The 20,920-nt window shown below is 40.0% G+C and overlaps 1 protein-coding gene across 3 annotated transcripts in view; it reads left to right on the forward strand.

The window, feature by feature from the left end:
* Positions 1-19,678: 19,678 nt before the first annotated feature.
* The window catches only part of NTRK2 (neurotrophic receptor tyrosine kinase 2), a 404,681-nt gene continuing 403,439 nt past the window's right edge, over positions 19,679-20,920 (forward strand). For all 3 annotated transcript variants that reach the window (XM_044658576.1, XM_044658568.1, XM_044658583.1), the window contains exon 1: positions 19,679-19,890. In XM_044658576.1, the coding sequence (XP_044514511.1) occupies positions 19,679-19,890 (212 nt within the window). The remainder of the gene's footprint in view (positions 19,891-20,920) is intronic.

Genomic DNA, 20,920 nt, shown 5'->3' on the forward strand with positions numbered 1-20,920 from the left:
ATAATTCTTTCTCTGGATGTGGATAGTGTTCTTTTCTCTTAAGTTCCTCTGGATTATCCTGGGTCATTGCATTGCTGCCAGTAGAGAAGTCCATTACATTCAATTGTGCCACAGTGTATCAGTCTCTGTGTATAATGTTCTCCTGGTTCTGTTTCTTTAGCTCTGCATCAATTCCTGGAGGTTGTTCCAGTTCACATGGAATTCCTTCAGTTCATTATTAGGATCAATATTATCAAATGATGAACATCTGCTATATTTGGTGGCAATTTAGTATTTTTAACTTTCTCTTTTTGTTATCCTTATCTGTATTTTATTGGAGTTCAGTGGAAAGAGTGCCAAGTCCAAGTATCTAAGTTTGAATCCTGGCTTATAGAGTGATATGGAACAAGCCAATTAGTTTCTTTGGCCTTCAGTGTCCTTACCTGCTAAATAAAGGTGATTGACTAGATGATCTCTGAGATATCTTCTAGCTCTAAATTTGTGATCTGTATTCTATTTTCTCAACATGTATTGTAAAAACTCATTTAGTCAGAAAGCTTAGAAAATGGGGGTATTTGAGGAAAGTGAACTTTGTAGAGAAATATGTGTTGTTCTTGCGTCTGTCTGTCATTGATCATCAGAATGGAGGTAGAACACTTTCTGGTCTTTCTAAGGGCAGTCTACTCAACAAAATTGATTTTTTCTTTGATAAGTGAGGATCTTGTAGTAACTCAGGGTCATAAATTGAAGCATCATTTCTTTCTGTTTGGTATTATCACTATAGGGGATTGGACTGACCTCAGGATATACCCTAGACATTGATTCCTAGTAGAGTTTATTTTCTTGGTATTTGTCTTTTTCTTCTAAAAGTAGAATACAAGAGAAATAATTCAGTATACTATAGTATAGAAGGAAGGACCCTGAGGTCTGGATTCTAGTCCAGACTCAACCACTAATTAGTTGTATGGTGACATACACATCATCTAAACATTCTGAGTCTCAGTTTCTTCATGTGTAAAATGAATTGTCTGGCCTCAATAATCTCTAAAATTTCTTTGATTCCAATAGGTTCAGCTAAAGATTAAAAAAAAGTTTCTTATGACTTTTCCCCCTTTACAGTCAATTTCCCAATATTACTACCTTTCCTCTACTCTTTCAATTTAATCCTCCCTTGGAACAAAGGAAAACAGTTCAACAAACAAATATACTACTGCTTGACATACATTCCACATAGTACATTGGTAGTTCTACACTTCTCTACAAAGAGGAGGAAAATAAATTTCAATATCTCTTCTCTTGGAAAAGTTAGTCATTGCAATTAGACTAAAACTGACTGCACTCCAGTGCTATTTATTCTAGTCATCTATATTATTTTCCTAATTCTGCTTACTTTGCTTTGTATCAATTCATACTAATCTTCCCATACTTCTCTGAATTATTCATATTTTTCATGTCTGACAGTACAATAATAGCCCATTACATTCATATACCACAATTAGCTTGGCCATTCTCCAATTGACGAACACTTACTTTGTTTCCAGTCTTCTGCTACCACAAAAAATGCTGCTATGAATATTCTATTGTCTAATGATGATTATAGCCAATTAGTGTGTAAGCTTTTTCTCTAGAGTATTCTAATGCTTGCTTCCAAGTTTCTTGCTTCCTCAAGCACTGGATACATGACACAGATTGAAAAAGATTGGCTCTATTACTCATTTTTGTTTTTTGCTCCGCTGGTGATGGGCAAGACATTAGTCAGATAATGACCAATTCTGACTTGACTGGCCATATAATCATGATGTAGCCTTAGGATCAGGATGACCTTCTTAGAGCATCCAAAATTGATTGATTCCTGTGAGAAACCAGATCCTCTTATGCACCAATTTTTTAACAAGATCATTTTAGATATAATGTAGGGTAGCAATTCCAAATCTGTGGGCCTCAGGTCCCAGGAAGACTATAGAATTATTGTAGAGGTCCTTAAATCCAGATGTGTTCTGAACATTATTATTTTGATCTTTGTTTCTCTATGACACATGCAGTATGATTCAGTACAATAAAATATACAAGCCAAAGACAGAATAAGTAATGTGAATGTTATCCAGATATAGACATTTTCAAATAAATGTAGCTGTTTTGATGATTAGTAAAATATGAATTCATTAACAATGTTGAATTTAGAGTAACTTTCTAACATATATTTTTACCTAGATCAAATGAACACAAAGGAAGTTTTTGGAGAGAACACAATTGTGAGGGAATTGGGGAACTGAAGCTTAAGATATATAAAGGCAGTGATAGTAAGGAATACTTAAAGGCATGAGAAAAATCATGGATCTTATTGTTACCAAAAAAATATAACTGAGAGAACATCAGTAACTACTGACTCATGTCCCTATTTTCTCAGCCACTTAAAATCTCCATAGAAATAATCTATATATTCTGGAGGCAGATTTGTTGAGAATATTAGAGAACATGCAAGACTTTGCAAATGACAATCCACAGCAGAACACATTTTTATCATCACACAATTGCCTGAAATATGAGCGTATGAGGTCCCACCATACCCATTATTTGGTGATTATGCAAAAGCATTTTATTTGGAATAGAAAAATGCTATATTAAAGATTTTCCTCCAACACATTAGCCCTTATACATATGTTCAAACAAAATATCTTGTAAGAGATAACAACGGAGACAACATTGTTCAAGGATCTTCTGCTGTTTAATATCAGTTGGAAGCACAAAGCAGGGAGCTAAGCTGTCCATCACTGCCATGTAGGAGATCCAGCTTAGGGTTAGCCTTGAAGAAGGGATTCCTTGTAGAGGTCTTCTTGATTCTCTAATATGAGAGTGACATGATGATTTTCATTATATCACTGAATACTAAATAACCTCCAAAATACACAATCATTCTAATGTATTTAGTCTAATTATCTATGTGTGGTTCATCCTTCATTCTCAAAGATGACCAGTGACATTGCAATGAGTGATGTCTTGACTTGTGTGTGAATTGGATTTAAGTGAAGCAGAGTTGCACAAAATCTTCAACCTCATTCTCTCTTCCAGAGTCATCCAAGTCCAGTGGCAAGGCAAGAGTCAGAATGACTGGCAATGGCCCCAGAGGCAGGGGATGAGTTTGGCATCTTCAGTGTCTTAACAAGCTCTAAATGTTCTACTATGCTTGCTTTAGGCATTTCTGTTGCCATTGGAACAAATTGTTCTTATCTTCTTATTCTGCCAGGGGAAGTCTTCACATTCATGGGGTAGACATACCCCTAGTTCCATGATGGTGAACCTATGCATGCCTGCCAAAAATGGCACACAGAGCTCTTTTTCTGGGCATGCACACTGTCCTCTTCCCAACACCCCTCTCCCATCAGAGTGCTGCCCTCCCTCTAATCCCTGCCTCCAGTGCATTACTAGAAAGGCAGAGGGATTCAGGTGAAGCTTCTCCCTTCCTTCTCTCCACTGTGCCTGACAACATTTTTTCATATCACCTGCCCTTTGTCCAGTAGCCCAATGGGAACACATAGGAGGTAAGGTGGGCAGCTCACTGACAGCAGAGCTGGAGGGGAGCAGAGTTCTCAGGCCACTCCTCTCCCCCTCTTCACTAGTGCTGAGGACATTTTTTTCACTTCACCCGCCCTTCTGCCCAGCAGTCCAATGGGAGCACTTTCTTCCTCCTCTATGTGGGTTAAGGGTGTGGGGGGCGGGGAGAGATGGCATGCTATCTCTAAAAGGTTCACCATCACTGCTATAGATCACCAACAGGTTTCCAAGACTGTCAGCTACCCTCCACCTAGTTTAGTCTGTCTACCAAGATAGTTTTACAAGAATATGGTTGTAGCCCATATTACAGCTTTTTGGAGCCACAGATGAGAGTTGGGTGTCTAAAACCACATTTGAAGAAGATGAGTCTTCCTGACTCCAAGCTCAGCACTTCAGAGGCACATTGAAATAGTATCTGCTCCTACTCATAAGGCCTAAGAATTGACAATGAAATCCAGTGGTCTCACATGGACCCAAAAGATGGAACCATGAGGCAGGTAGGTGGCATAGTGGATAGAATACTGGACCTCGAGTCCAGTATCAGTCAAATCCAATCTCAACTACTTACTAGTTATATGTCTCTGGGCAAATAATTTAACCTCTGTTTGCCTCAATTTCCTTAATTACAAAATGGAGATAATTAAAGAACCTATCTCACAGGGTCATTGAGAGGATCATATGACATAATATTTATGAAGTGCTCACCATAATGTCTAGCACATAGTTGTCACTTATACTTATTCTGTTCTCTTTCCCATAGGACTCAAGAGATAGCTTGGGTAGATGGAGAAACAGTGAAAGGGGTATGCTGCACTTTATAACTCTTGGACATTTCCTCCAGAAAGCTACAGACTCCCTTCATGCTTCCTCTATTGCCTCTAGTTTTGTTTACCTCTCAGGTTCCAAGATTATGTTCAAATGGAATTGCAACATACCCCTTTCACTTTCATATTATGTCATATGATCCTAGGCATTCACTAGTTGTGTAATGCTGGCCAAGTCATTTTATCCCATTTACCTCAGTTTCCTCATCTGCAAAATGAACTGGAAGAGAAAATGACAAACGACTCTAGTATCTTTGCCAAGAAAACCCTAAATGGTGTCATGAAGAGTTGTATATAACTGAAAAATAACTCAACAACAAAGTTTCCTCTGCTTCTCCAAAGTTGCCATTCCCAAGTTCTCCCCACATCACTGAACTGACCTTAGTTACATTTTGATACCCTTCTAGATTTATTTCTTAGCCCTCTCTCTACATAGGTCAAAGAATTAGTTTATATAGAACCCAGTACAAAGAAGTTCCTCTGATCCATGATTCTAAGCCAATCACATCATTCTAAGATATCGAGATCAAAGCATTCCAAGAACTTCTTCAAAGGAGTGAAGACTAGTTTTATTTATACTGTAAATGAACCATTTTTACTCTTTCTACTTTATGTCTTTGAATATTCATAATTCTTTTATTCCTCTGATTCACTTTATTAGTCAAATCATAGTATCATACCTTACAGGTCATTTAGTACAACCTCCTCATTTTGTAAATGAGGAAACTAAAACCCAGGAAATTGCCAGTTTTCTAAGTTCACACAGGTAGTAAATGATAGGACTGGGGTTTGAATCTGGGTCTTCTTTTTCCAAAGCCATTACTGTTTCCACTATAATATACTATTTCTAGATCAGCTGACATAAGAAAAAAGGTCTATAAACTTTGGAAGATTACTTGGAATCATGAATATCCATATGTTTCTTAGAATATTCCTGGAACTCCTTTGGATTAAGGCAATCATCATGAATCATAGAGTAAAATGATTTAGATACAATATTTAGAAAGAAGTTTTTTGAGAATAAAGATAGTCTCATTTTTGCTTTGTCACAATAGCTAAGTCTAGCATTTAAATCCCATCTCTGGCATATAAGATACATACATATATATATATATATATATATATATATATAGACCCTGGCCAAGTTATTTAACTTAATTACTCTAGATAACTTTTTAAGCATGTAAATTGCAGAAGGTGTTGACCTATATTGGCTGAGGAAAAATCCTCATTTGGGAGTTCCCTATGCAAATGAAATCTCAGATCCAATCTTCATCCCCACCCCCAATATTTATCATAATGTCTGGCACATAGTAGGACCTTAAAAAATATTTGCTGATTAACTGATTAATTCTTGGAGAAATATGGATGGATCAGGTGATTTCTCCCTCCCTCCCTCCCTCCTTTCTCTCCTTCTCCCTTCCTTCCTCCCTCCCTCGCATCTTTTTTTCCTTCCTCCCTCCCTTCATCTCTTCCTTCATTCCTTCCCTCCCCCCATTCTTCCTTACCCCCCTCTCTCTTTCTCTCCCTCTTCTTCCCCCTCTCCCTATTCTCTTTCACCCCCTTCTCTTCTTTCCTCTTTCTCTCTCATTCTTTCCTCTCTATTTGATTAAGACAACTCCCTTACCTTTGTTAGCAAACTGTGACATGGAAATGTGGGCCTCACTGGAATTCCATCTGCACTGCAGGAATGCTCCATGTAAAACAAGCTGTAGATGTGTCATTCCTGGCCTGGGTACCCACAGAATCACAGAATCATTTCAGAGTTGGAAGGGAGCTCTTTAGAGGCATTTGTATCAGAAAATGGATTCCTTCTGTGAGGTACCTGTTGAATAGCCAACCAGACTTTGCTTAAAGACCTCAAATAAAGTGGCCTGTGCTCCCTCCCCCACCCCAACCCCTTAGTTCCAGCTGTTAGGAAGTTATTTCTTAAATTAAGTTACATCTGATTCTCAGCAATTTCCTCCCATTGCTCCCGGTTTGGCTCCTTGGAATCAAAAGAATGAATCCATTCACTCTTCTACAAGATAGCCTTCAAATACTTGAAGATCCTCAAAGAATTATATTGGATCTACTTTAGAGGGAATGGAATATAATGTTTGGGATGCCAAACTTGTCATCTGGAAGACCTGAATTAAAATACTGTCTCAGATACTTACTAATTGCGTGACCCTGGTAAAGCCACAGCCTCTCTGTTCCTCAGTTTCCTCATCCATAAAATGAAGGGCTTGGACTCAATGACTTTCAAGATCACTTCTAGCTATGATCCTATGATTCTCTATGACTTTCTGAGGTGTAAATTATACTTCAATCTCTAGTGCTGAGACAAAGACAAAAAGCACTAAAATGAAGTGGGAGCCTGGGTTATAATTTTTCCTCTGTGAATCTGCTTCCGTGTAGCTCTGGGAGTAGTTTGAAAAAAATTGGCTTCATGTTAAGCAGGGATCTATTATATGCAAGAAAGAAGAAATTAAGAAAATTCAAGGAAAAACATGAAGAATTTTCAGTTGGACCAATGAAACCTAGGTCAGAAGGAAGCAACATGGTATAATAGAAAGAACCCTGGATTTTAAGCCAGGGGATCCAGGATATCTGCCACATGGAGTCTTAGGTAACTCAACCTCTGTAGGCCTGTTTCCATATCTAGAAATTGAGAAAGTTGGACTAGGCAACGTCAGTGGTCTCTTTAGCCTCTAAATCTATAATCCCAGGATCCTCTCTGAACCCTCAGACCCTCCCCCTATCAGCTGCAATATAAACCAGAACAATGATAACTTTCTCAAGCACAAGATGGCAGTCTTACTGCTGCTCCATTGCTGAATGGAGAAAATGATGTGAAACAGACCAGGAACCAAATAGCTTCTGTCGCTCAAAAATATTGACAAATAAACTGTAATCAAGTAGAGAAAAGAAGGAGGGAGAGGAAAAAAATTAAAAATAAATGTGAGAGATTTGATAAACAAGGATTTTTTAGTTGTCTGGCTCCATTAGCAGCTCTTTTGCATTTGTGCCAGAGCATTGTGGGTTTAAGTCTCACACCAATATTTAGGCTCAGATCCAAACATGAGGCCATAGTAAAACCGTGTATGGAAAAGGAGGTGGATTCATTTATTCTAAGCAGCCAAATGCATCCAGGCTTATGTTCGGACAGAGTTTGAATACTTGACTGGGAAGGTCTCTGTTTAGCTGTCCTATTCAATCTGACCCAATCCAAACAACATTTCTTAAGTAATAATGATGATAAGAATGAAAATAATAGCTAGCAATTATAACAAAAACTATTAGCTGATTTGATTCTCACAATAATCCTGAAAAGTAGGTACTATTATTATCTCTTTGAAATACAAGGGAACTGAGGCAGACAATGGCAAGGTGACTTGCTCAGGACCATATGGCTAGTCTGAGGTCAAATTTGAACACAATGCTTCCTGACCCAAGAACTGGCATTCTACCCTCTGGGTCACCTAGCTGCCTAGCTTCTCATAGTTCCTCCTATGGGTAAGACATTGGAGTAGGTACCAGGGATACAGAGACAAAAGACAAATGAAGCCTGCCCCCAGTGAACTTTTATTTTGACTGGGAGGGTATAGTATGGGAACAGATGAGTGTATTCATGATAATTTGAGGAAACAGTGAACACTGACAACAAAGAGGAATGAAGTTAGATAGGGACCCCCATTTAATTTCTGCAACAGAGCCTTACTGTACCAGACACTGCTAAGTGGGTGTTAGAGATGCTGCTATTTCTCATCTCCAAATCAAAACTACTCAACCTGATCATGTTCTTTTTGTTTCAGATGGTAAATGGGAGACAAAGATGAAGGAGAGACTGCATCATCCAGGTCGCACAGCTTTGTGTAAAAACCAACCTCATCCTAATGGGAGATGAAAAGGAAGATGCTGGTGAAAGGGCTTTCCTAATAAGCAGCTTTATAACAGTTTCTAACAAGGCGAATGATCAAGTGCAGCCCCAGCTTTGTAGAGGTAACACACTTCTTGTAACTACAACCTTAAACATGCTTATCTAAATCACAATCAAAGAATGCAAAGGGCACAAGCAGCCATCTGGCTCTAGAGTCTGGGGATGACGAGATTTAGACTTCCCCTTTTTAGGGGGCTGGACAAGTTGTCATGATGCCAGATGATTGGGGAAACCATTAGTAAGGAAAGAAACACTTACATATCTACTATGTGCCAGGTGGGCAGCTAGACACAGTGGACAGGGTACTGAGATTAGCCTCGGGAAGACTCATCTTCATGACTTCAAATCTGGTCTCAGCCACTTACGAGCTATATGACCCTGGGCAAGTCACTTAACCTTGCTTGCCCCAGTTCTTCATCGGTAAAATGAGCTAGAGAAGGAAATGGCAAGCCACTCTAGTCTCCTTGCTAAGAAAATCCCAAAAGAGGTCACAAAGAGTTGGACATCACTGAAAAATGACTGAACAACAAATGTGTCAGGTATAGTGCTAAGTGCTTTCCAAATATTATTTTACTTGATCTTCACAACAGCCTTGGGAAATAGATTCTCTTATGACCTCCAATTTTCCAGTTGAGGAAACTGAGTCAGACAGATGTTAGGTGACAAGATGACAAAGTTAGTAAGAATCAGAGCCTGGATTTGAACTCTGGTCTACCTGACTCCATGCCCAGCATTCTGTCTCTTTGTTACCTTTTTAGGAAGTTAAAGACTTAGACATTGGGAATGCTCCATAGCAAGCCATCAAGTTGGCAGAGTTGGGGAAACAGGAGGAATAAAGCTCAAAATTCTAGCACTTTTAAAAATAAGTGTGTGCTAAATTAAAATCACTGGCTAAAAGGCTGAACACTTTCTGGTGTCCACTGAGATTGAATGCTGTAGGTGCTGTTCATCTATCAAACGGGGAAGTGGACTATGTCACTTGTGCTTCCTTCTGGCTTTCAGACTCTAGGAATCTGTGCCCATTTATTAATCAGTCTATCAAAAGTCATTTATGAAGGACTCATTATGAACCCCAAACAAGGAAAGCTCAAGAAATACACAATGGCAGAAACAGCTTCTATCCTTAAGGAACCCAATTTCTAATGAGGATGACAGCATGTAAGGTACATGCAAAATATCAAAAGAATGGAGTGATTGTGTTAGTGAATATTGGAAACGCTGGGAGAAATCACTTAAAGTCTCATTGTCTGAATTTCTCCCTCTAAAATAAATGGACCAAATGTCAGGATATATATATGGAAAGATCATTGGGCTTCAGGTCAGAATACTGGATTCAAATTCTGTCTCTGCCAACTGAAAACTATGTGACTCGAAGGAAAGTGTGATATTCTCTGGATCCTAGGATTCTATGTGTCATTGGGAGCTGGAAGTTATACTTCAAATTTTATCACTAGAACGGGGAGAAAAGACACTAAAATTGAAGTGAGAGCCCGGGTTGTAACTCTAACCTTGTGGACCTATAGCTCTGGGTTTCCTCGCCAAAAATGGGGTTCAAGGTCCAAAATCTTTCAAAATTACACTATGTTGCTTCCTTCTAACCTAAGATTCATTGGTGCAACTGAAAGCTCTCCCACTTTTCCCTTGAGTTTTCTTAACTTTCTCTTTCTTGAATATAATAAGTCACTACTTAATATGAAACTAATTTATTCAGATTACTCCAATAGTGAGTTGGAAACCACTCCTCCTATTATGGCATTTTATGATCAATTAAAAGCAATAAATTCCCCTTTCAAACCATTATGTTTTGTCCCAAGAAATCTCAAAGTCATCAAAACACAATATCTAATTAGTCATCCTAAGAGCCTTGCAAAATAGAAGGGGAGAGATAATGTTTTCCTTTTCTCTCTTTTTTAAACCCTTACCTTCCATCTTGGAATCAATACTGTGTATTGGTTCCCAGACAGAAGAGTGGTAAGGGCTAGGCAATGGGGGTTAAGTGACTTGTTCATGGTCATACAGCTAGGAAGTATCTGAGGTCAGATTTGAACCCAGGACTTCCTGTCTCTAGGCCTGATTCTCAATCCACTGAGCCACCTGGCCACCCCACTCCTGTTTTTAATGTGGAAACAGCTCATATTTATAATGCATCACCTTCTTCAGGAGACCTTTCTTGATCCTACATCAATTGCTAGTTCCCTGTTCCTTTAGAAAAGACTTTGTGTATATGTGTGTTTTATATGCATACTTAAACATATACATGTTATTCCCTAGTAGAATATAAGCTCCTTAAAGTCAGAAACTATATGGTTTTTGTCTCTGTATCCCAAGTAGAAAATATAGTGGTACCTGGAACACATTAGGCATTTAACAAATAACTGCTGACATCAATTGATAATAACTTGAATTTCTATTGTGCTTTATGAATTTCCCTCTTTGCATGTCAATTCGTTATGAACACTTCATTTATTGTAGTGATAGCCCCAGTGCATAGCAACTTTGGCACATAGTAGGCACTTAATAAATCCTTATAGATTGATTATAGTATATTGATTATAATATGCTTTCCTCTCAATGTCTTGGCACAGACAGTACAATATTACTGTGCCAATTTTATAGCAAAGGAGATGCAAGTTCAGAGAAATTAGATTCATTGATTAGGATCTCTTAACTAGTTTTTGTCAGAGCTAAGACTCAGTTTAGTGTTTACTCCTTGCTACTTCTTTAATTAAGACACAGAAGGCTTGAATTGATTCCCCAAGATCAATTTCTTCCCTTGTTTCCTTTACTATATTATATTACCTCTTTTCTTATACCTGGTAAGCAGTTTTATCTGAATTTAGAGTTCAAGTAAAGCTTGTGGATTAGAGCGGATACATAGGAAACTAAAGATTCTGAGATGGGGGTACATATATTCTATTCTTTCCCTTTTAAAAAGAAGGTAGTGATTTGTGGAGGAAACAAGAAGATAGAGGAAGTCAACAATGATCTATAAAGATGGTGACAAAGGAACAGAATTTGATATTGAGAACTTAAGGGCATAAAAAAATGAGGTCTCTGTAATAAATGGAGTGAAAACCAAGGAAGAGCTTATTTGGCAAGAAGTTTGGCAACCTAATTGAGTGGGCTTTAACCTTGAATTTGAGGGGGAAAGAGAAACGCATATAGCTAAAAGTGTGACACCTAAAAAACAATGAATTCTTCATTGACAAAATATTAAAAATAGAAGATGAAATCCGTAGCAATTCCCGGGATGGGAGAAGAGAAGCTATGTGACACAATGGAGAAAGTCTTGGACTGGGGTTAAGGAAACACATGGATTTGAATCCTTCCTCTGACATTTCAGTTCTGTAATCTTAGACAAGTCACTCAACTTCTTGGTCTAACTTTTTATTTAGTTAGCATTTTAGTGTTGTTTTTACTTAGGTTATTATAGTCACTGTTCACCACATTTTGGGGGATGTGCTTTCCAGCATTAATCCACTGTGACACAGAAGACAGAGAGAGAGTGACTGAGAAGACAGTTCAACAATAGGTATAGTCATGCCAAAAGAGGGTGACCCCAGCCACAGGGAGTTTCCCTGGAATGATTATACTATCTTTCTACAGGAGAAATCAGCCCAAATGGGACTGAAAGGTCTCAGAAATGAAATTCTAGAGACACAAAGAGAAACAGTTTTAATGGGAAGGAAAATGGGAGACAGCCCATTGAGACTGATTGGATGCGCCTGGAATTCCTCAACTCATTTAGATATTTTAAAGGAATGTACAGAAAAGCTAGGCAAAAGAAGATTAATGCAAAAGTCTGGTATGAGTCCAGCATAGTATTCATGTACTAAAAGTTAGTTTGAGTTGAACCTGGCAAAAAAAAATCCAAAGGCAATAGGAAGAGGATTTTGAGCTAACTAGGGGAGAAGAGGACGATCAAGAGAGGAACAGGTCTGCTGCAAGAGAGTAGATGGGCTGATGAGAATGAACAATAGGCAGAGGTGGGAACTGCTTAATTCTTAGTTATCCATCAGTTTTCTCAGTCAAGGAGGATGATCTTTGTGTTGGAAGTATAGAAAAAAAATGACTAAGAGGAGTTGATACCCCAGATAAATAAGGGGATGGTGAAAAATCAATCACTCCACATAAATTAACTGACAAGATATACCCTGTGATTCTTTTATCAGAGGAGAACATATCTCAATGGAATCATCTCATCAGAGGTGCGAACTAGTGTGAGAGGCCTATTTATCAGTCAGTCAAAGGAACAAAGACATTTCAACTAGGTATGATAGGAAATCTAAATCTAAAAGTTAGTTACAAAAGCTGCAGGGCCACTTTAATAATCATCTATCTACCATCAGTTTGCAGTTGTGAAATGCTGGACTCAGTTAACATCTCTGGTATTAAATTATGAAAAAAAGTGATTTTAAAATAAATTAATTCTCTCCAATCGTGTTTATAGAATGTTTATAGAATTGAACAAAAATGTTGGTAGTGGGTGACACTTCTTAAAAATAAAGGAAACATAATATCTAGTCCACATGATTAAAAGATTACAAACCTTTATCTTGGGCCCATCCTTGCCAGATATCCAAGGGATCTTAGGCAAGTCCCTGCAAAAATAAAATAATTGTTTACCTTTTCCCTCAGTTTTTCACTGATAAAACATCATAAAAGTCTAGATTTAGAGCTGGAAATAACCTTAGAAGCCATCAAGTTCAACCTCCTCATTTTAAAGATGAAGAAACAGACACAGAAAGGATGAAGTGATTCACATTGCTGGGAGTATTTCTTCATTTGTATAATGAGGAGAGAATCCATTCTCTTCCCTTAGAGGGATATTTTGTATATCAATAAAATGAAATTCTTGAAGCACTTTGTGGTTTTAAAAATAAGCTATTATAATATAATGAACATATGTATGTGTGTATGTATGTGTACATGTGCACATATGTATATGTATATGTATATGTGTGTGAGTGTATATATATATATATATATATATATTCATGTATATCCATATCCATGAGAGCCAGTGGATAACAAGCCTGCCTTGGAATAAGGAAATCTTGGTTTCAAGTCCTGCCTTCATAAGGCAATTTCCTTTCCATAATTCTATTTGTAGAATAGAATAATGGTATCTGTAGGCAGGACTAATGACTAGCACAGCTGGCTATGTGACCAGACTAGAGAACAATGTAGTACAAATAGAACCTTCCTGAGAAAGGTGTGAGCTAATCCACTTAAATGCTTAGTGCTCTAAGCAACTTTCTATGATCATATATTGAAGCAATGACAGTATATCTATCTCTATTGGTAGAGGGAGTTATGTATTTTTTAACCTTTATGTTTTATCTTAGTATCATTTCATAGGTAGAAAATTGATAGGAGCTAGGCACCCAGGGTTAAGTGACTTGCACAGAGTCACAGAGCTAGGAAGTGTCTGAGGTCAGATTTGAATCCAAGGCCTCTCAACTCTAAATCTGATGTTCTATCCACTGTACTACCTAGCTGCCCCAAGAGGGAGTTCTTTATCCAGAGTTCACTCATAAAGGCATTCATAAGTACATACATATATTCACACACACACACACACACACACACACACACACACTTTTTTTTTTTTTTTTTTTTTTAGCTTCCCAGGCCCCAGTCAGACATAGTCTCTGGAAAAACACACTGTGTAAAATATATCATTGTTTCTTCTCTAGGGAATCTTCTTCCTACTACTTGCTTTTTCCTTAGAGTATTCAATACAATTTAATTCAATTCAGTTCACATTTATCAAGTGCTCCTATGTGCCAGGTACTGTGTTAGGCGTTGGGGATGAAAATAAGAAAGAGAAAGGCAAACCCTGCCTTCAAGGAAGTTACAATATAATTGGGGAAGGTTACATAGAAAGGGAAGCTGAGAAGGACGAGTCAGGGACAGTTAAGGGGGTGTGATGTTCAATGGAGCCCAGACCTAGCAGAGTTGCTGATAGAATGTGAAGGGTTAACTGAAGAGTTCTGAAAGAGTTCTCAGAGCACTCTATGAAGAAAAGCTTTGGGAGGAATTTACCTCTCCATCATCTAGCCCTCCAATCAGAGGGGAGAAGCACTGAGGAGTTGAGAAGCTGTTGAATATCAAGACTTCAGTCAGCATGATAATATTTACCAATTCCCAATAAGTTCACCCACACTAGCAAATGTCTGTGGTCAACATTTTTTATATTTTATGGCAGAAATCAAAGAAAGAATGGAAATCCAAAATTACTGCCTTGGAATAGAGTGGCTTCATGAACATGCTGTCAGAATAGTTTACTGCAGTCCAGTTGGGGCCAGTCTTTGACCACAGACCAGCAGAGCAAGATCCTCATATATTCTGCCTCCTACTGGCCCTGTCCCCAACCCCTCATTCCCTACCTTCTCTGCCACTTCTAGTACCACATGTCCATTAAAGCAGCATTTTAGTGGCTTAATAGCCACACCCCAGTTTTTCAAGTTTTATCCCTTGTGAGTCTTAAATGATTGATATGTTTGACGGGAACTCAGAGAACATGATGTGTCAGCTTAATGATACAGACTCTTCTGGTATCGTCTCACTAATAAGTGCTTGTATGATAAATATTAAAATGAAAGCAATTGTCTTTTTTATTGCTTTATATCATAAAATGGGGACAATAACACTCAAACTACTTGCCTCATAGACCTGTTGGGGGAGGTGAGTGCTTTGTAAACTTTAAAGTACTCTATAAATTTGAGTTACTGCTATATTATTATTACTTATAAGAGATATTATTAGCAAAATGTTTGGCCACTTGGAAACTGAATATATTCTTTCCGCACACTAGAGAACATAGTACAAAGGAAACTCTTCCGACTTTATGTTGGGGAGTGAGAGAGATGAATCCATCTGCTTCCATATTACATTTTAGAGGAACATCTGCTTAGGCCCACTAATCAATCAGTCAAACAAAAACCATTTTTTCTTTTTAAAATAATTTTTACAGATATTTTTGTTTTATATCATTTTTATATATCATATGTAACTTCCTGTCATCCTTCTCCCTGTTCTTCCTCCTAGGGAGTTATCTTTTAGAATAAACAATTAAAAAGAGGGACAAAATGTTCAGCAAAACTCTCTAACATATATTTTTTAAGTCTGATGCTATATGCAGTATTTCACACATAGTATCCTGTCTCTGCAAAGAGGTGGGGAAAGTGTCTTCTCAAATCTCCTCTTTAGGGCCAAGCTTGGTCATAATTTCACAGTATTCAGTTGTCATTGTTTTGTTGTTCTTTCTATTGGAATTGTTGTAGTTACTGTATACATTGTTTTTTCCTGGTTCTTACTTAAACTTGTATCAGATTCTGTGAGTCTTTTCATTCTCCTCAGTATTCATCATACACATTATTCCTTACAACATGATACTCTTCTATTCCGTTTACGTATCCCAATTTGTTTAGCCCTTTTGCAATCAATGAGCAGATCTATTTTGTTTAAAATTCTTTGCTACCACAAAAATTCATCAAGTTACCATCAAACAGGCATTGTATTATGCACTGTGCAAAAAAAAAAATAGAAAAGTAAAATAGTTCTTGACCTCAGGAGAGATGCATTTCATGAGGGAAACAAATTGAAGATATATAGAAATACAAATTAGTTTTGATGAGTGGGTCTGGGAATGAGGAGTCATAATTGAACATATGGCAGCTGATGAAAAACCAAGGGAAAGGATGCAGAGAGAGAAGAGAGCATGAGACAGTCTTAGAGTACACCTATGCATATGTGTTAGTATATGAAAAAAAGGCTAAGAAGGATTAATTAGCTAGGAGGAGAATTATGGCAAAGCAATGTCACAAAAATATGAAGTGGAAAAAGGTGTTGGATAGGGAGTGTTATGATCTATGTTTGAATTTCTTTTTTGCTTCCCATGTGCCATGAGTGAGCAACTATTTCCTTGGAAGTTTACTTTTCTTATCCTTTAAGTCAAAAAAGTTTGAGTGAATCTTTCCTGTTCTTTGACCATTAAATCCTATTATTTCCATAGGGCTATATTTAATAACAATAATTGAGATTTAAATAGTCTTCAAATGATTTTACTTACTTCTATCCATTTAAGCCCAGAAACAACCCGCTGACCCAACAACTACAGTTATTATTACTCCCATTTTATAGCTGAGGAAACCCAAACTGCGGGGGATTTCTGTGATTTGCCTAGGGTCACAATGTTAGTGTCTGGTATTTAACCCATTTTTTTTCTTGCTCCCAGATGAGCATTTGTTTTACTAGAATAAACGAACTAACATAGAATACTTGACACCCCTGCCCAGCTGAGAAACAGCAAATAAGAGGAGAGATAACAAATTTAAAAAATATATAGCCTGGGATTAAATTCACAGTCCTTTTTCAATACCCTAAGCAAGCCCTTCAGTGCAGATGCAAAAGTCTCAGGGACCAGGATTATGTCACTTTATTGACAGTTCTTATGTTTTCCTTTTCCTCTCTGTTTTCTGAAATAAATAGCTATCTATCCAAGGATCCACTCTGATTCCTGGCCTTTCCCCTATGTTTTCCTCATCTCGAGCTTGAATAACTGACCACTTTTATTGACCAATTTTCACTGTTTTGGCCTTTTGATTCATAACCAAAGTGCAACGGATGGCTCAGGATTTAGCTCACATCTCTACACAGTCTCGCATCCTCGAGTCCCAATCACAACCCTCTGCTTTGGATTCTGCTATGGCCTGCACGAATTTTGGGGTTAGGGACTGTGGAGGAGACGAATGAGCAGAACAGCCGGAGAGTCTTTCAGGGAAGCTCGCAGCCGCGTAAGGCACCGCTGGGCACGCATCTGGCGCAGAAGCAAACAGACCGCAACCTCTCTGTAGCATCGTCTCCTTTTCCAAGGCAGTGCACGAGGATTCTTTCCCGCACGGGGGCGCTCAGGCCTTCAGACGTCTCAGGCACTGCGGTGGCTTTTCCTTGCTTCCTTTCAAATTACTGCGGAAAAAAAAAATACCCCCTCTAAGAGCCACGAATGGGAGGGGGGGCAGTTTTATACATGGCATGCTGATGCCACCCATTCGTCATGTACCTGAGCCCTTGAAACGGTTACGTTTCATTACACAATCATAGAGAATACGATTATTTTTCATAGTCCGTGTTCCCAGGGTAGTTTTCTTTATCTATAAGCAGCTAAAGCTTAGATTTGGGAGCGCACGCACTGACACACGCACACACGCGTACACACACACACACACACACACACACACACACACACACACACAAAACACACACACACGCGCGCGCGCGCAAAATGTGCACACATTCCCGGTGGAGGTGGGGCGAAGGTAGGCGCAGGAGAGATCTCCTTTGGAACGATTGGCGTAGTGCTTATTAATGGCATTGCCTGGGAACGCGGGTTTGTTTCCCAAGGAGGACTCATTTCAGCCTGCCAGTTCAAATAACATAAAATAACCGGGGCTATAGGCCAAAGTTGCTGCAAAGCTCACAGGGAAACCAAAAGATGCCAAGCCAACTGCGTTTTCCCCTACAGGCTGCTCCTACAGTCTAGCGTTCTCTCTCTTGGGCAATGGGAAAGATAGGGGAAAACTCTATTTGTCTAAAGACCTGAGTAGATTTTAGATATTGCTCACAGGCTGAAGTGGGGGTGGGGGTGGGGGTGGTGAGGGTATCTAAAAACAAGTAGCCTTACACTAGGGTGTTAGGTTGGGTTCCAGAGGAAGTTCACAGTTTTAAACATATACGTGATTTTTTTCACCTTTAGGACCTCTCAATGTTTTAGGCAGAAACGGGAATGAAAGGACAGAGAGAGGGCAAAGGGTGGATTTTACACATGAAGAAAGAGAAATAGGTGATGCTACTAAAAGACAAGATGGATAAGAGATTGGAAAGGGGGATATAACATCAGTCTATAGTCTATCATCTCATCTGTACCTACATAATTTATATTCAGCGATATACGTATATACTGGGTGAGTGTGTGTAGACGCGTGGACGCGGCTGCTCGTGCGTGCTTGTGTGTATGTGTGTGTGTACTCCCACATGCTTAGTGCTATCTGGATCTGGGCAGTAGCAGCAGTACCTCCCCTCCTTCTTTTCCCGCCCCCCCCCCTCTCCCCCTCTCTGTTGCTTTTGTCTTGAGGGTGTTGTGGGTTTGTGTGGTTGGGTGTTTTTTTTTTGTTTTTTTTGTTTTTGGATTTCAGACTAATTTTCTGGAGTTTCTGCCCCTGCTCTGCGTCAGCCCCCACGTCACTTAGCCAGCAGTAGCAGTGGCGGCAGCGGCGGGGGCTCCTGGAATTGGGCTGGAGAGGGAGCTGGGGCTGCTTCATCCTCGGCTGTGCGAGGAGGAGGACAGAGCCTCCCGCCGGGAGCACTAAGCCAGGCGAGAGGCGCCGCCGCCGCTGCCGCCGGACTCCGTCTGTCTGGGTGAGGAGCTCGCTGCTGCTCCCCGGGCCGCTGTCCCCACCTCAGCTCCTTGCCTGCCCTCTGGGTAACAGCAGGAGGGGTAGGGGAACAAGAGCAGCCTCAGCGGCTCCCCCAGGTAGGACGGCTGCGCACAGCCACCTGCCTGGCCCGCCGGGGCTGCGCTGAGTGGGGCTCCACTGCCCTGGCTCCCCACTCCCTGCTCTGGCACCACGGCGGCTATAGATTTTGCAGCATCATCTAGGGGAGCCCCATTGCGAAGGCGCTGCCGCTGCCTCCTGAGGCCGGGGCTCAGCTTTGCCCCAGAACCGCGTCTTCTCTCCCCCAGCATGAAGCCACTGAGGGGTGTCCCCCGTTCTTTAATGTGCTTGGGTTTGAGGGTTCCTTTTCCTGGGGATCCAGTTGTCTCCCCATGGCCCGCAGCGGGAGGTGGCATCGGGTCTCCTTTCCCCCAGGGGTCGAGGCCACGACCCACCCCTAGGGATGGCACTACGGGTTGGATGGAGTTGTGGGAGGGAGCATGTCCGTCACAAACAACACTGGTCCCCTTCTCCATCTCATCAGTATATGTGTTTGCCTCACAGCCTCAAGGTGCTGCGGCTGCATCTTCCGCTTCACATCTTCCTTCTGCTCAGGACTCAGCTCCGCTGTCTTCGACCGGGATTTGGCACAGGCGTGAGCCCCCAGGAAGAGCAACTGAATCCCCACCCACAGAAGGCGCGTGGATATGCTACAGCGGCAGCAGCTTCAGTAGTGCCCCCTGTGAAGAGGCTCAAGATGCCCCAGCTGCTCTCGTCGCTTTGAGCTGTGCACACCGGGACCCCTCAGACGCACAGCGTGCTGGGAGTAGAATTAAGAACTACCCCGTGGGAACAGGCCGGGGGGCAGCAGTAGGCTCTTGGAGAGGGGGGCGGGGGGCGGGGTGGGGGGTTTTGGGGAGGGTAGACAACATTTGAGCTCTGGCTGGCTTCAGTGGTTAGGGATGTTGTCCTGGAAGAAGTGTCATGGACTGGGCATGGCGCGGCTTTTGGGCTTCTGCTGGTTGGTTTTGGTCTTCTGGAGGGGCTCCCAGGCTTGCCCCATATCCTGCTCATGCAGTACCACTCGGATCTGGTGCAGCAATCCTTCTCCCGGTATCATGGCCTTTCCAAGGCTGGAATCAAACAGCCCCGATCCAGAGAACATTACCGAAATGTAAGTATCTGCTACTTATTCCTTCCTTAGCCAACACTTACCTTCCCTGCAATACACTCCCTCCCTTCCCCCCCCCCCCCATGAACAACAACAACAACAACAAAAATGGCCTGCCAGGTAACCCTCTGTGGATGAACTCTATGTCAAACCTGCATCTGAAGCAGATGACTATATTAGATACAGCTGTCAATATCCTAGACAATTCTTTAATCAGGGACATCAGGAGAGCAATGTTTTCCTTCTAAAATGAGTTCGATATTGTTATGCTATATAATATATATGTATATATATATATTCAAGGACTTGTATGTTCATTATAGGTTTGATTTTCATTTTTGGGTTGTCCTATAATCTTTTATAAGATAGCATGTGTATTATGTAAAAAGAAATTAGAACAATTTTCTTTACAGAAAGCAGGAGACCTCTGGAAAAAAATAATTAACTTTATGAAATCTGTTAAAGGAGGTTAGTATCCCTTCTTCAAGTTTTGGAGTTAACCAGTTTTCATATTTCATTTCCATGGATCAAATTTTGCCTGGGAGATTGTGCCTAGGGACAATTTTGAAAATGATCTGTAAGAGGAGAAGTTCTGTGTATTGAAATGCACTTGCTCAAAAGGGAAAATGTGATGTTGGAAGCCTAAAAGCCTCCTCTGATTTAATTTAGACTTGACTTCCCAGAGATATAATTTTGAGACCATTTAGATTATAAATCTTAATTGCCCATTGAACAATTTCCTGAGAATAAGTTGGATGATAAAACTGTGTTAGTGCATAGATGAGTGTTGGTATAAGTATAAGAACAGTGACACTAGACATTTTCTAGCTTTAAAGATTCTGTTTGGGAAGGCAAATTATTTACTCTCACAACTCATTCCATGTTGTCCTATCAGAAGTCACTGTTAAGCTATAATTGATTAATCTCTTATACTTCTCAGTCCTTGATCACCTCTGTTAGATACATTCAAGGATTCACTAATTCCTTTTAGAATCCATAATAGGATGTTTACTCCTATCTTTCTTTTGACTTT

Source organism: Gracilinanus agilis, chromosome 1, assembly GCF_016433145.1.
Source record: "Gracilinanus agilis isolate LMUSP501 chromosome 1, AgileGrace, whole genome shotgun sequence".
Taxonomy (NCBI): domain Eukaryota; kingdom Metazoa; phylum Chordata; class Mammalia; order Didelphimorphia; family Didelphidae; genus Gracilinanus; species Gracilinanus agilis.